The following is a 14,664-nucleotide window of genomic DNA, read 5'->3' on the forward strand; positions in this document are numbered from 1 at the left end:
TTTGATATTGCTAAAAATTGAAATTAATTTTATACCTTCCAAGCCATTTCAGTGACTGTTCTCAGTATGCTATATGCAGATAATAACTTGTAAACCAAAAATAGTAAACAATAAGGAGATGTAAGCTGTAGTCAGTTAAATGTCTCCTCTTATATGTCCAGACAAGATCATTTATTTCAATAGGTGAATTACTAACACATCACTCCAGTTGCACAGCATGGGTGCATAGGCATATAGTATGACAAATGTTGCTTAGAGAAACAATGATGTGAAAAACCTTTTTCTAAATTTATATAATGGAAAATTGTTACATTTTCGATTTCATTTTTCCACAAAAGTTAAAACCTGTGAAATAAGTTTAAATATAAAACGACAAATAAATAAACTACAGTTTTTGTAAGTATTTTCATTTATTAAATTTATATTTTTACATTGGTAGTATGTTAAATTGATCTGAATTAATCTTTTACCAGATAAACACAAAATGAAGGCACTGTATTAAATTCCCACACATATTACCTGCTACTAATTCAAATTAGTAAGAAAATGAATTTAAAATGCTATTTTTATTTTCAACACTACAAACACAATACAATCAAATCAAATTATAGCCAAAAATGTTGAAAAATTTACTTGAAATTTGTTAGTGTTTAATCTACATTTCACTTGTTTACTCATAAACATGGAATAAAAACTTCATTGAGTTTAGGTTTCAAACTCCAAATTCATTTTTTATGCCTCTGAAGTGGGGCTGTTAGTAGTCTGTAAGCTTAGGCTTAATAAAGTTTTTTTTATTATTTTATCTTTACTATTTCACTCTTTTTGTGTCATCAAACCATGTTTTATAGATATGTTTACTTTCCTTTGAAGTTATAAATGTATTCTAAATCTTCCTTCAAAATTTAGTGTTATAAATATTTGTTTCAAATTTGTGTACTTAATTATTTATTCAATATTTTTTTAATTCTTAAACCAAGCATAATTTTGTAATCTTGAATTTCTGTGTTTGCATTAGTTTTATTTGTAAAACTGTATATGCAATGAAAAACACCCAAGAAAGGGTGAAACAACCTCTCATCCAAGCTGGTCATTGTTGATTCGAGTCTTTATTTAGCTGTTGCTTTTCATTTGTCTGATTTTTATATATGTGTGATTGGTTCGGTTTTTATACTCTTACTAAATATTGTAATCATTTTAACCTAATATATCTAAGTTTGTGGACAGAATACAACTGTGATTAATTTTCACGTAATTAAGTCATTTCAGGTTAATAGTTTGAGGATTTCTCATTCTGAATTTAACCTCTCTTAACCTTGCACAATGTGTCACAGGTCAAAGGCTATGTCATTTGCATTTGTTGACTTGCATTTAAAATTTATTTCAACTACTATTTTATGAAATTATCTCAATAAATCTGGAATAAAATTATAGATTATAATTCAAACTTTAATGTTATGTGTGAGTTAATTTATTAATTTAAAAGTGAATATTAAAAGAACCCACCTAAATTATAGATTTTAGTGAGTCACATGGTAGTTGAATGCAGCACTGTTTAAAATTAGATGTTTGTAATGTTAAAATACTAAGTCTATATTTTTGTACAAATTAGGAACTCAACTTACTAATATTGACAAGCTACAATATAAAATGAGAACCTTACATCCTTTTATTTTGCTGAGATATAGTTTACATACTGAACCAAATGTGGTGGCCCCATTCAACTCTTTCTAAAGTATATGATACGAATAAGTAATTGACACCTTAGAATGTCTCCTTTCTGGTTTTTGTAGCCATTTTACCACATTCTTTCAAACTAAGATTTCGTGAAGGCACTTTATATCTGTAGTTCGCTTGAAGTTTCATATTTTCTTAAATCTAAACACGTCTTGGTTACTGAACTTCTAGTGGAATTCTATGGTATCAGTATAGTTATTTATGGATTTTTGGTTATTCAACTGTGTGTATATAAAACTTAAAAAGAATTGTTTGATGTCCTCCACATGCAAAATTTTAAAAAGTTTAGCAACCTATGCCAAACATCAACCAAGTTAAAAGGTCATAGCAAGAAGAGATAATTCCTTGCTTTATTTCTAGATTTACTCTTCTATATTTAAAGAAAAACAAGTTTTAATAATTTATTTCTAAATAGTAATAATCTATATACATATATAATATATTAATTGAAATGTAACTGTGTATTACAAAATACTAGTCCACTAAAACACAGCCAAGACAGGGAAAACTAAGGGTCAATTTTATACTGTTGGATACATAACAATGTCAATGCAAGTTATGTAATGTTAGCTAGGTATGACTGGAAGGTCAATATAATAAAAAATAAAGAATTATATATATAGCTTATGAGACTTAAGCAACTTAGAAATAAACATTTGTATTTTTGTCTTGTAATATGTTGTCATTCTAGAACGAAAAAAGTATAATTTATACTTCCTAATTTTTTGTGATAATTATGAGCTTGGTCAAGTTAAGAATATAGAAAATAAAATATAAAGCTTTACTCAAAACAAACGTTTGAAATGCATTTTATGAGGTTTTAGAGATTATGCAAATAATATTTGTTTTTTTGGATGAAGAATATTTTTCTTAATCATAACAATAAATCACTTTGCACTCAGACTAGTAATGAAACATTCTGTTTTCACAAAATCTTTAGGAAATATATTTCATTAAAAACTCTGATTTTTCGTGTACAAAAAAACTTATAATCTTTACTAACTTTCTACCAAATTTTGTGAAGATACACATGCTCTATAAAAAGTTATAGTGCAAATACTTAACTGTACAGACATGTAGAGTGTAGTGTAGACAAACTTGTGTACGTTATACTGAGCCTGTAGAGAAAGGGTTAACTTTTGCACACGAAAAATAACTAATCTTCAGTTGAAGTCTCAATCCTTTATTGTATCAATCAAAACAAAGATGTTTATTTAATGAAGTTAGTAATATTTTATTCTCTATTTAATTGTAATTCCTATTTCTTAATATTTGTTAGTTTTATATATAGGAACATTAACAGTATTATTCTTGGATGGACTAATTCAATTGTACACCATGAGCATGCATCTCAACACAAGTTATTCAGTAGTTTCTGAAGGGAACCTCATCCAGGACACATTTTTATAACAAATTTTGGGCTTTCTACTGTTAATGTATTTTTCAAAAAGTTTCACACACATAATCCTGAACACCTATCTCCAACAAGGCTTCATTTATGTTCTTCACTTTTAAACACATTGTAAAACAGTATCATGTGGACACATTTCTCCAACAATGCCTTGCTGGCAATTCTTTATGAAAGGAGCAACAGTTTTTGATCATATAATAGTTCTTTTGTTTTCTTTATCATTAATGATTTTTACAGTAATGTAAATTTTTTTATGTAACTTAGTTTTTTTTAGACATATTCTATTGGAACTTATTTTTATTACCAGGTTGTGCTGCTTGGCTTGTACAATGGTCAAGGCCTTGGAGGAGACTACGAGATATTAGTGAGAGTAACAAAAGGTGAAGAATACGTAAAGGTTATTTTAAAAGATGGAAGGATGATGGGAGCTGTTCTCATTGGAGACACTGATTTAGAAGAGACATTTGAAAATTTAATTTTAAACCAGATGGATTTGTCAACCTATGGAGATGAGTTGCTAAACCCAAATATTGATATAGAAGACTATTTTGATTAATGTATTGAAGTGGTAAGAATTTGTAAAAGGAATGTCATTGGACTTGTATATACTAAAGAAATTTGTTAATACTTTTGTGTTTCAACAGTTCAGAGGACTGTAGTACTTTGTGTGATAATCTAATAAAAACTTCTTTTTTGTGCTTTTCAAGTTCGAATCTTTCTTTGGGGGGGAGCAGGAACTGTGGGTCACATTTGTGAAGAGTTAATATCTGATTAGAAGAACCTTTGATAAATTCATGTTTTCAGGCATGCATGTTTTGTAGTATTTGTCCTAATACAATATTGCATTATTCACTGAATGATGGTCTCCAGAATAAACAAAATTTATATATGTAAAGTGAAGACACATCTAGGAAATGATACTTTTTTTTTAAAAAAATGTCAGGGTATGGGAACTGTGTTCTTTAGAAAATACAAAACATTTCTACACAAAATGTTTATTACAGTTTTAGCTATTTATAAGAAAAAAGTGAAGGAAACCTGTACATTTACACATGGAATATATTAATGCATTACTTTATATAAACATTGTCAATAATTCATTGAAATATAGTACATGTTAAATAAACAGTATATTTTGTTATTACATAACTATATATACAAGACAATATTTTAACCAGTTTTGCATATTAGAAATTGCTTCTTCAGGTTAATTATGAATAAAGTACAAATGTTTACTAGTTGGGCCCCTTGGACCTCAGTGGTAAACTTCTGAGCTTATGCAAAAACAAAACCAAATTAGTGCATGTACTTTGCAGTATAAAATGACTTCACACAGACTTGGTCTCAAAAGAAAGACTTGTAGATGAGACATTTATATATATACATTAATACTTTTACTTACATTTCAAGTTTTTCACAACTAAACCACTAGCAGTAGTTGACTAGATTTCACAGATTATTTTCTTACATCAAGAAACCTTTTATAATCTTATGACTTGTAATACATTTTATTTTAAAGTGTAAAAGCATGGTGCTTTACACAAAATATAGCTAAAATGTGTACAAAAATAATACATTAAGTTTTAATAATCACTCCTGTTTTTGTACAAACTCAAAACAATCCAAAATTGTTTCTAAGCTACAAAAATCTATGTTTGAAAGTATTATAAATACTCAAGAGTTCAGTATATTTATAGTAATACAGTTGTTTTCAAACAGTTAAACGAGGGAAGAAAAATATCAAAAATCTTTAACAGTGGTCTACCATCACAACTTTCTGGCATCATTCAAATCTTAGTTGTAATTTTAAAACTTCACTTATCTTTACATAAAATGACTAAATGATATTTACAAAATCTTCTTTGAAATATAAGTGACTTAGAATATTCTGTTTAAAGTATATACATATAACTGTAGTCATTTGGGAAGTTTTCTTGACTTAGATAAAAAACATTTGTTCTGAAGAGAACTGCTGATATGAATTGCAGTGTCCGTCTTTAAGAAGTTCAGTTGTTTCTAACTTGTCAGAATCTTGTGTGTCACAGGCTGTTCCATATTTTCTTGCTGTTTCCTATAATAATTAAATAATATCACTGCTTTCATTGTTTCTTTTACAGTCTCTTTCTACTATAATAAATGCACATTTTTCTTTCATAGTTTTACTGGGTCTAAATATTAATCTTTGATTTATGTTTCCTGACAGAAAAAAAAAAAAGTTATTATAAAATAATTTTCACTTCACCTGTTATCCAACATTTCATTTTTATTTTTATTTATGTAACTAAAGTTTATTTTACTGACTACCTTTCAGGTTTTTAACATAATTTGTATTTGGTACACACAAAAAGAAAGCGATTTTTACATCCATAGAGTACAGCCAGAATTATTGTAATAAACTATCAAACATTTGTGGTTCCTAACTCAAGGATTAACTCATTAAACCCCTTTTAGATCAAACAGATAAACTTGATTTTTGGGAATTACATTACTAGAGGATGTGTATTACTTTTCAGATGATCACTAAACATTCATGTGATTTCATATTTAAGAATTCTTTTACTCATTATAGAACTATTGGTTAATACTGTCTAAAACTTCTTTATTTCAAAAATGTCATAACTGCTGACTAAAAAAAACAAACTAGAAATAGTTTAAAACTAACTATATAGAAAAATTAAACTATAATTTTAAAAAACTGCAGTTAATAATGTGTACAACACAAAGTTTTAAATATAACTTTTAATAAAACTAACTTCAAATGCTTTATTAATATGCAATATATAATAATGAAGAACATTACCAATGTTTAGAAATTTTTTTGGGATTCATAAAATTATATATAATTTTTTTTGCTACAATGTTATTTTAATTATAACTGTCCAACAGTACAAAATAAGAGCAGAAATTAAACTTACCTCACAAGTAACTAAAAGAGAATTACAGTAATTCTTTTCTTCATCTTTACACAGGCATAACAGTTGTTGTACCCCTGTTCAAAGAGAATAGATGACCAAAATTAAATGAAGATTCTATAAAACCAAGCTACTGCACTATAATTGACAACCATTATTAATTTGTCACAACACACAAAATATTACTGCAAGAAGTTTACTCAACTTTGTACTTTTTAAAAACAAAGTATGAATTGTAGATTGTAACATTGAATTCATGCAAGAATAACTATATATTTTACTTTTAAATTAACTTATAGCAGGATTACTGCTACTTTACAACTACCTGGACATAAATGGAGAATTAAAATTTGAATTGCATGTAACACTATAGAAACCCACCTTTTATCTGTACAATCTTAGCAGTCGTATCCTTGTTCGTGTATAGATGAGCAAGAACTATGGCAGATTTCTCTTGCATTCTTTCACAAGCTGCTAACTCAGCTTGGCTCTGGGACTTGGGTGGTTGGGCTTGAAGGAAGTGTATTAGTAACTCCACTGCTCCACTGTCAATCACTTCCTTACCACAATCCTGAGAAGCGGCCATGTTTGATATCACCGTCATTACCTAATGAAATTATCATATTGCTTAGTTTTCATGCGGAATTAATTCTTAAACAAATAATACAATAGCAAAGCATGGATAACTTACCTTATTTATATCTCTTATGAGCTGTTCACAAAACATCATAAAATTTGGTAGAAATTTTTAAATCAACATGTTTATCAGAAGTTACAACACATGATAGAGAGACTTAGACATTTTGGTAAGAGGGAAAAAATGTTTTCACTGTCCAGATAATAAAAAAATCATATATTTCAGTTCTGCTTTTATGATTTAATCAGTAATTTTTTTATCTAACTTTGTTGCCACCTTGTTTCACTCATGAATGATTTAAATATTGTGCTAATTGTTTAAAGATAGCATGCACTTTACCGTTACTGTTTTAGTATATGATATTGTACCTGCTCTCTAATGAAGACCAAATCACATATGTCACCATGGTAACAAGCTGAAACAAGGACTCTTAGAGTTTGGAACTTCCTCAACCAATCGCATGCTGATGTATTATAGGAAGACAGGTGAGCAAGCGCTGCTGTTGCCAACAGAAAAACTTCTTGGGTACTTGCAGTTGAAGCTAAATCTGTGAAAATAAGATAAACTCATCAGAAGTTCCCCAGTAGCAGTTTTAAAATACATATATAGTTTACAGTGATTTTTGTTGGTTGTTTTCTGAAGAAAAAAAAAAAGATGATAACAAAATCTTGGAACTTGGAAAAATATTTTACTTCAAGATGTATGTAAATAAAGACTTGTATGTTACCTGTTAAGTATTTTACAAGTTCCTTCATATTTTCTGTAATGCTGGGCAAGTTGGAAACACTACTGTCCATCCACGGTGCAGTGATTTGAGCTATTAGCCCAGCTGCTTCACTTCGGAGGTGATTACTTGAAGTGTCGTTACAAAGGGTATTGATAATGAATTCTATTACCTTCGCCTAAAAAAAAAATAACATTTTCTGTACTTTAGGTAACATGATAAGCCATAACTATTTTAATTAACAAGTTAGTATTGAAAAATGAATTATGAGTTACATGTTGTATAACACCCAAGCAACAGATCGTTTTACTTTTGTATATTTATACAAGTAACTGTGTGTTAAATATAAAATCCTGACATGAGACATTGAGTGCCAGATATAAAATTAACAGTTATGATCAATAAAATTGTTTCAAAAAGCTACATCACTTATAAATACCTTTATACTTAAGTGATCGCCTTTTTATCAACTTTAGAATTCATAGTGTTACACAACATCTTATTCTTAAAACATATACTGATACTATCGGAAATCATACCTCTTCTATTTCTCGAACTGCAGAAGGAACACTACAAATTACTGTCAACGAGCGAAAAACTGCTGAATGAAGATGTCGCCACTTGCGTTCCATACAAATTGCGATTAAAGCTTTAACACCACCAGCCTAGAAATTAATACGAATAACATGTTAAAGAAAATAAAAAAATAGAAAATCCTTCTAACTAAAGAAATGAAGTTTTGGAGATGAGAGGTTACAATTTATTAAATGCTAATTTATTAACATGTACAATAAAGCTTTCAACATGTTTCTAAACTTTGGGTCAAAAGTTGTCAACCTCATTGTCGAAGATATGGATAATAACTAGGATACCCAGCTGACGAAACAGTAGACTAAATATTATATGCAAGAACAGAATAATAAATTATCTACGTTTATAACTAGGTTTATTTTAAGTTTCTATTAATATAGGTAGCTTGCTTTTAGATAAGAAGTTAATATTAAATAAAAGTTTGATTGCGTTAACATATTTGAACTGGGCACTTTTTGTTTTTTAGCACAAAAATACACAATAGGCTCTATTCGCTCTATCCAATACGGAGAATCAATCCCCGGATTCTAGCATGGAAGTCCATAAATCTGCTTTTGTACTATTGAGACCTAGACCCTCTTTATATGTTATTTTTTGAAAAGAAAAAAAATGTGACGAGCTATGTCACTATATTCTTAAACACTTTTAACCACAGCGATATTGACTAGTATCACAAAATTGAAGATCAAGCTAAATATTTCTCATTCAGTTTGACGACCGATTTTACTTCTCAAATATACAATTTTCTTTAGACTTAAATCCTTTGTGATATTACAACAACGAGTAAAAAGGGTAATCCTTATTTTTAAGAAATATCTCAACAAAAATACTCACTTTCACTATAACCTCACACATGCGTTCTCCAAATAGACCCAAACTGGTAAGGGCAGCTATCGACCTCTTCAAACAAATACTGGTTTTGATTTTCTCTATATCATCTACTAAAACCTGGAACAATAATATTTTTATTCACTTTTTGTTAACAAGTGTAATACATTTTTGATATTTTACTTTAATGCATTTAGTTAATGTTTTTTCTAAACAAAACCGAAAAAAAAATTGTTCCCGTTAGGATAAGATACTACTTCAAGAAAACTGGCCTAGCCAAAATTATACTATTTCTAGAACGCCATCTTGAAAATTATGTATAAAAGTATGATTTTGAGGAATAATCGATCAAGTACCCGAGTCTGTCCGTTTTGGTTTTTATTTGTTACAATAAATATAGAAATTACCCTCAATCATTAGAAATCTGAGATTTCAAAAGAAAGTTAGATCTAAATACAAACTCGTTTAAAACAGATTTTACAAAAACAAGAAAAAACATTGACATAATAGCTTTAAGTTAATGTAAGTGATACCAGCAGACTAGTAGGCTTGTAAATCTTACCTTTATTTCTTGCAAGAATATATTCTCTGTTAATCGTTGGATTAATTCTATGGTTTTCTTTAGACTCCTAATAGTTTGTTCCCGTTCTCTTTCAAAGTCGCTGTAAATAAGGATCAAAATTCAAAAGTGGAACATACAGAATAGTAATAAGCTATATCTCAGTTTTCTATCTAACGTTAAAACTGGAAAATAGTGAAAAAAGCATACTAAAATTTCAAAATGAAATGAATTAATTTTTTTATTGTTACGGTTATTTTTTAATATTTAAGATAAGATAACTTGTTACATGTATGAAACAAATTAACTTGCTTCAAAGAGCTTTTTAAAATAAACTAAGAAATAAAGCTGATGTTCAAAAACCTAAAAATTCTGTAATACCTGACAATAATGAAATATTTGTAAATTACAAAGAAAGACAATTTTTTCTTAAATAATGTAGATCGAGCTATAACGTAATATAAATTTCTTACATTTTGCTACATGCTTCTACTTGACTACAAGCTTCCAGAAGTTGATGATGAACCTGAAAACGTGAAAACAGTAGGTCTTAATCCAGGATAAAGCTGATACTTTTCTTTAAAATATTCGTACTGATAATAGCATGGAAGAAGAGAGGCAAATGCAAATAGACTGATTGACACACACACACTCACCTTAATGATTTCAGGTTCTTTATTTAAAATAGAAGTCTCATCCGTCTGACAGAACTCCCGGATGTCGGTACACAACTGGACGACGCTGAACCTGAATTTTTCCCACTGATTGTTTTCGACTGTCTTCAAAACATATGTGAAGTCTGACATAATGATGTCAATCTGGTCTTGCAGAGTAACTATGGTGTCTAAAATAAAAGCATAATAATATTTATTAATTTTCTCTTATTAAGAATTTTCATAAATAACAATAAAAATTCGCACTCGTGAATACTGTCAATATATAGAACACGATAACGAAGAACAATAATTCGTTAGCAATTGTACGTACACATTATCAAACTTTGTAGAAAAAACAAAAACAACTTAATAATAATCGTACGAAGCTAAGTCATAAAACTATGTTAACAAGAGCTGCTTGAAGAAAGAAATTCGTTACGTAGGCATCTTTTTACTTCTTGAACTTGTTTTATTTATTATATTAATCAATGTGATAAATATTTGCACTACCTTTACCGCTGTTATCATCAAAGTACTCAGTATACTAGTTTATACGGCAGAGTTTTGGAGTATTTGCTTTATAATATCTTCACAATAAAAATTGTGATATTTTCTATTACCATATATCTCTAATGGCATGCGAGTTTCTTCAAGAAAAGCATTTAAAAAAAGATCTTTAAGACACTTGATCTCAGTCGTCTTAAGACGATTCTAACATTGTTATAATATATCTAAGATAACTGCAACAGTTACAAACAAGTATTGTGAGAAATAAAATATAAGGTTTACCTAGAGATTTACAAACAACTAGCGTCTCCACTAGCCCAGGATCAAGGAATTGAGTATTTTGGCAACCATCTTTTGCTTGTGTTTGGACATCCTGCAACCATTGCTGAATAACGATGGAATCATTCAAACTGTCGTTACTTAAATCGTTTTGAATGTTGTTACTAGATGGAATAATTCTGTTGTTTTTAAGTTGAAGCTCTGTAATATCATTATTCTCCGTGATATGTGAAGACTCCTCACTTCCCACAGACATTTCTAAATTTATTAAGGAACCTGAAGTAGAAACATAAGAGCCTGGAGTCGAATGGTTATAAACTCTCCCATCTGGAGGAGCTACTGTTGTCCTGTTTGGTAAGGCATTTCTTGATTGTATGCTGTGTTTTTCAACACGGTGTAAATTATCATTGTCCTTTAATACAATGGTGCCCTGATGACTTTGTTTCTGTGGAAGTGTTGATCGATGAGGAATAATGTATTTAGACAATACTGATTCTGGTAGACACTCTCCACAATCGGTACAAATTATAGTGCGACGTTTCGGTAACTTGACATTCCCATGCCGAGAGTCAACTGTATTAGTTGATGATCTGTTCGGCTGTTCATCAATAATTCTACTGTTTTCCTTAGTATTTGCTTTACTGCAGAGATTCTGTTGCTGAATGAGATTTGGAGAAGGAATTTTTGATTGTTGACTATTCATGGTGGCATATTTAGTAAAAGCATGAGTCTCGTATTGGCGAGTGATTTGTTCGTGCTTTGAAGGCGAAGCGTGTATCTTCATTGTATCGTAATACTTTTTACTTGGCATTTGTCGTAACGGAATATCACTTCGGACGGGTGTTTTAACGAACATGTCAGAGCATTTTTTTAAACCACACGGAGATACGTTCACTGCAGCATAGTTTATACTTTTATGAAGCGAACCGCGAGCTTTATCAAAGGATCGTAAGAGACCGTCACTTTTGTGGTCTTCATGGCTCACAGCTTCATAAAAAGGAGTGCCTTCTGATTGAGCAGAAGGTGTCACGTGGTAGCGGGATGGCGTATGGTCCAATCTTTTGGCTATCTTTCTTAGACAGTCGTAAAGAGCGCCATTCTTTTCCAAGCCAAATTGACGTGTTAGTTTTCGACGTAGTGGTCCAAAATTTTGTTTTTGCCTGAATTCTGGTTTTTCGGTTGTCCCGTTGTTTAAAGGTAGAGTCAATAAACAAGCACTTCTTAGTTGTCTGTCAAGCCACATCTCCTACAAGAGAAAGAGTATGTCCAATATATTTTTTCATTTACACTTGAACTATTACTAAGCAGCTGAAAATCCTCAACCCATAAATTCTATTACCGAGTGAAGCTATGTTTAAAACTTAGTTTCTTTCTTATGATTGCTATGCCGCTTGACTAACGTAAATATGTATAAATTCATGAGAACTATGTACTTTTAATGTTGTAAGTTACTTGTTAGCTAGAGTGCGACTTATTAATAAGCCCTAATTTTACCTAAGGATTTGTTCAATCAGTTTCGAACGTAGGTTGCAAATACAAGTTTCCGTGAAGCAAAAAGTTACTAGTAGTAAAATTAATTGAGATAAAAAAGAGCAGTTTTCAATGTTTTCAATAGGGCTAAATTGTATAAGTTTATTTTTATTTACGTTGTGTAGTACAGCTAGCGTGGCTGAAAACATTTACTCACAGCAGTGTTCTAGGTTATGATAAACCAGCACGTAACGTTTAAAAGGGAAATAAACTGAACATTAAATTCACCGGATTATTGAAAATAATCCACCAACAAAAGAACTTTGCAACAACAATATAATTGTAATTAATGAGATGTGAAAGTTACTGTATGCATATTAGTCTTAATAGCTGAATAAGTCATTAGGACTCGTATGCGATGCACCTAGAAATTTAAGACTGCTTTAGGTTCATAATTTAAAGAAACTTTTCTGTGAGATGCGTTTTTAAAATGCTATAGATCTGTTGTTATTTGTTTGTTTGTTTAATTAATAGCTTAACTTTAATTCAATAACACTATGTTGCAGAAACTGTAGTCTAACGTATAAGTAGTTTTTTTTTAATAGAAATAGAAGCGTATCTGCTAAATTTAATCCGCGTGACGGTTATTCTGTTCATAACTCTCACAGCGCTTCAGTTCACATATTGTTTGAAAATCCCTGCTTCTTTCCTACAAGAAAGTTACCTGAAAAACGGTTGAAGAACTGACTTCCGCTTCTTTCAGCTGCAAATGAGCGGCTCATAGAATGGCTCCGAGTTTTTTTGTTTGTTTGTGTTGGTTTTTTTTAAGAAAAACTTTCGACTGATTATTTGGCCACGATCAGGGTCGTATCGATTAATTTATGCTAACACTGCCTAAAAGGCTAAAATTTTCATTACACTCATTCATATTCAACAAATCTTGATTTGAATATGAATGAATGTAATGAAACTTTAAGCCTTTTGGAACGGTATCTATAAAATGATACGATAAATTATAATGATAACCTTAAATTATTATGCTCTGGAAGGCAAACAGGTTTAGGAAACGTATTTTGATTTTACTTTAAATTGGTAAAATCTACAAAAAACAAACATGACAGATTATCACCGTGTTTTTCTATTAAATTTATAGAAAACAAATAAATAAATTTATTTAATACAACGTCTGTTAAATAAGTTTAAAACCTTTAAAAGGTATCTGTATTAAGTTTCTACTAACAGACAGAAAAGTGTAAAAATATACAGCCACAGTTTTTGTAGAAATAATTTTGCATACATCTTCTCGTGATTGTATAAAATCACAAAGTAAGTCTGATAATTCATAAGTAGATATATATATATTTGTAACTTTGATATGATAGTTAATAGTTGTTTTTTTTACAGATTCAATAATTCGTGATGACGAGAAAGCCACTTGAAATAAAAATTACAAATCTAAGAAAAACCTTTTTAATTAGCAATGCAAAACTTTCGTATTAAGCAGGTAACTGTTAATTTAAAACATTAGTGTATTAAAGCTTCAATTACATCATATAAATAGAAAACGAAAAACTGTGTAGGTATAAAAATAATTACATAAATTTTGATTTTAAAGATCCAACACCTAAGTGAAAATTTAAATTTGTCTGAACAATTGACTCAATCAAACTAATTAAGTGTTCCTAAAATCTTAATACAAAGATGGTCTTATAACACAAGAGTACTCACGATATCTTCATCAATACAACTACCACTCTGGCCCATCTTCAACGTTTGGTCTGTTCGTTAATGCTGCAAGCTCCGCTCATGTGCATTAACAGCTAGCTCAGATAAAATTGGAGGCAAACCCAAAGATGTTGCCCTTATGTATACCGCAGACCAGCCGTTAGTCGCGCGCAAGCACTTACAATCACATTCAGCTGCTAAGACAGTCCATCAAGCTGCACTAACATCTGCTACGTGCAGGGCACGTGGCTTTTGTACTTCTGACAAAAGAAGCACGCGATCGTTTAAGTTTGAAAGGCGCCGAGCGACAGCAGCCACGTGCCGCATGTCGAAGGAGATGCAGAGTTAGCGGAAAGCATGTTATTACATTGTTATAATTCTAGCCCACCTGGTATATAATTTTCCATCTCTCTTCATAGCGCTGGACAGATGTTAGACCAAGAAGATAGCAGTTATTTTACGGAAGCTGAACTTTCGGAAAAAGCCGAGATAATTTTAATGAGGAAAACGAATATTCTGTTCTTAATAAGTATCTTACTACTGCGTATATTCTAAACAACATATGTGAATGAAAACTCTTTAACTTATTCTTTGAACACTAGATGATCCACATATTTTGCTGCAACTGAAA

The 14,664-nt window shown here is 30.3% G+C and overlaps 2 protein-coding genes across 2 annotated transcripts in view; one reads left to right on the forward strand and one right to left on the reverse strand.

The window, feature by feature from the left end:
- Pyroxd1 (pyridine nucleotide-disulfide oxidoreductase domain 1) overlaps window positions 1–3,851 on the forward strand; it is a 43,748-nt gene extending 39,897 nt beyond the window's left edge. The window contains exon 13 of the mRNA XM_076492735.1: window positions 3,453–3,851. Within this exon, the coding sequence (XP_076348850.1) occupies window positions 3,453–3,701 (249 nt within the window). The 3' untranslated portion in view covers window positions 3,702–3,851. The remainder of the gene's footprint in view (window positions 1–3,452) is intronic.
- A 278-nt stretch (window positions 3,852–4,129) lies between these two features.
- On the reverse strand, window positions 4,130–14,216 carry LOC143246267 (uncharacterized). The gene is made up of 12 exons (XM_076492721.1): window positions 14,037–14,216; window positions 10,842–12,084; window positions 10,053–10,240; window positions 9,870–9,922; window positions 9,400–9,499; window positions 8,844–8,957; window positions 7,958–8,083; window positions 7,422–7,596; window positions 7,063–7,241; window positions 6,439–6,664; window positions 6,061–6,134; window positions 4,130–5,216 (listed from the first exon to the last, which is right to left on the reverse strand). Exons 1-12 carry the CDS (start codon window positions 14,070–14,072, stop codon window positions 5,085–5,087), a joined length of 2,646 nt encoding a protein of 881 aa, XP_076348836.1. The 5' UTR covers window positions 14,073–14,216; the 3' UTR covers window positions 4,130–5,084.
- Between the last annotated feature and the right edge of the window lie 448 nt (window positions 14,217–14,664).

The sequence above is a fragment of the Tachypleus tridentatus genome, chromosome 1 (genome assembly GCF_004210375.1).
Source record: "Tachypleus tridentatus isolate NWPU-2018 chromosome 1, ASM421037v1, whole genome shotgun sequence".
Classification (NCBI taxonomy): Eukaryota; Metazoa; Arthropoda; class Merostomata; order Xiphosura; family Limulidae; genus Tachypleus; species Tachypleus tridentatus.

Coding starts and splice junctions, on each gene's coding strand:
- LOC143246267 (XM_076492721.1), bottom strand. CDS start 14,072: ATGGGCCAGAGTGGTAGTTGTATTGATGAAGATATC. Junction 9,923..10,052: donor AAGAACCTGAAATCATTAAG/GTGAGTGTGTGT, acceptor TCACGTTTTCAG/GTTCATCATCAACTTCTGGA. Junction 6,665..7,062: donor TGGTCTTCATTAGAGAGCAG/GTACAATATCAT, acceptor TAATTTCATTAG/GTAATGACGGTGATATCAAA.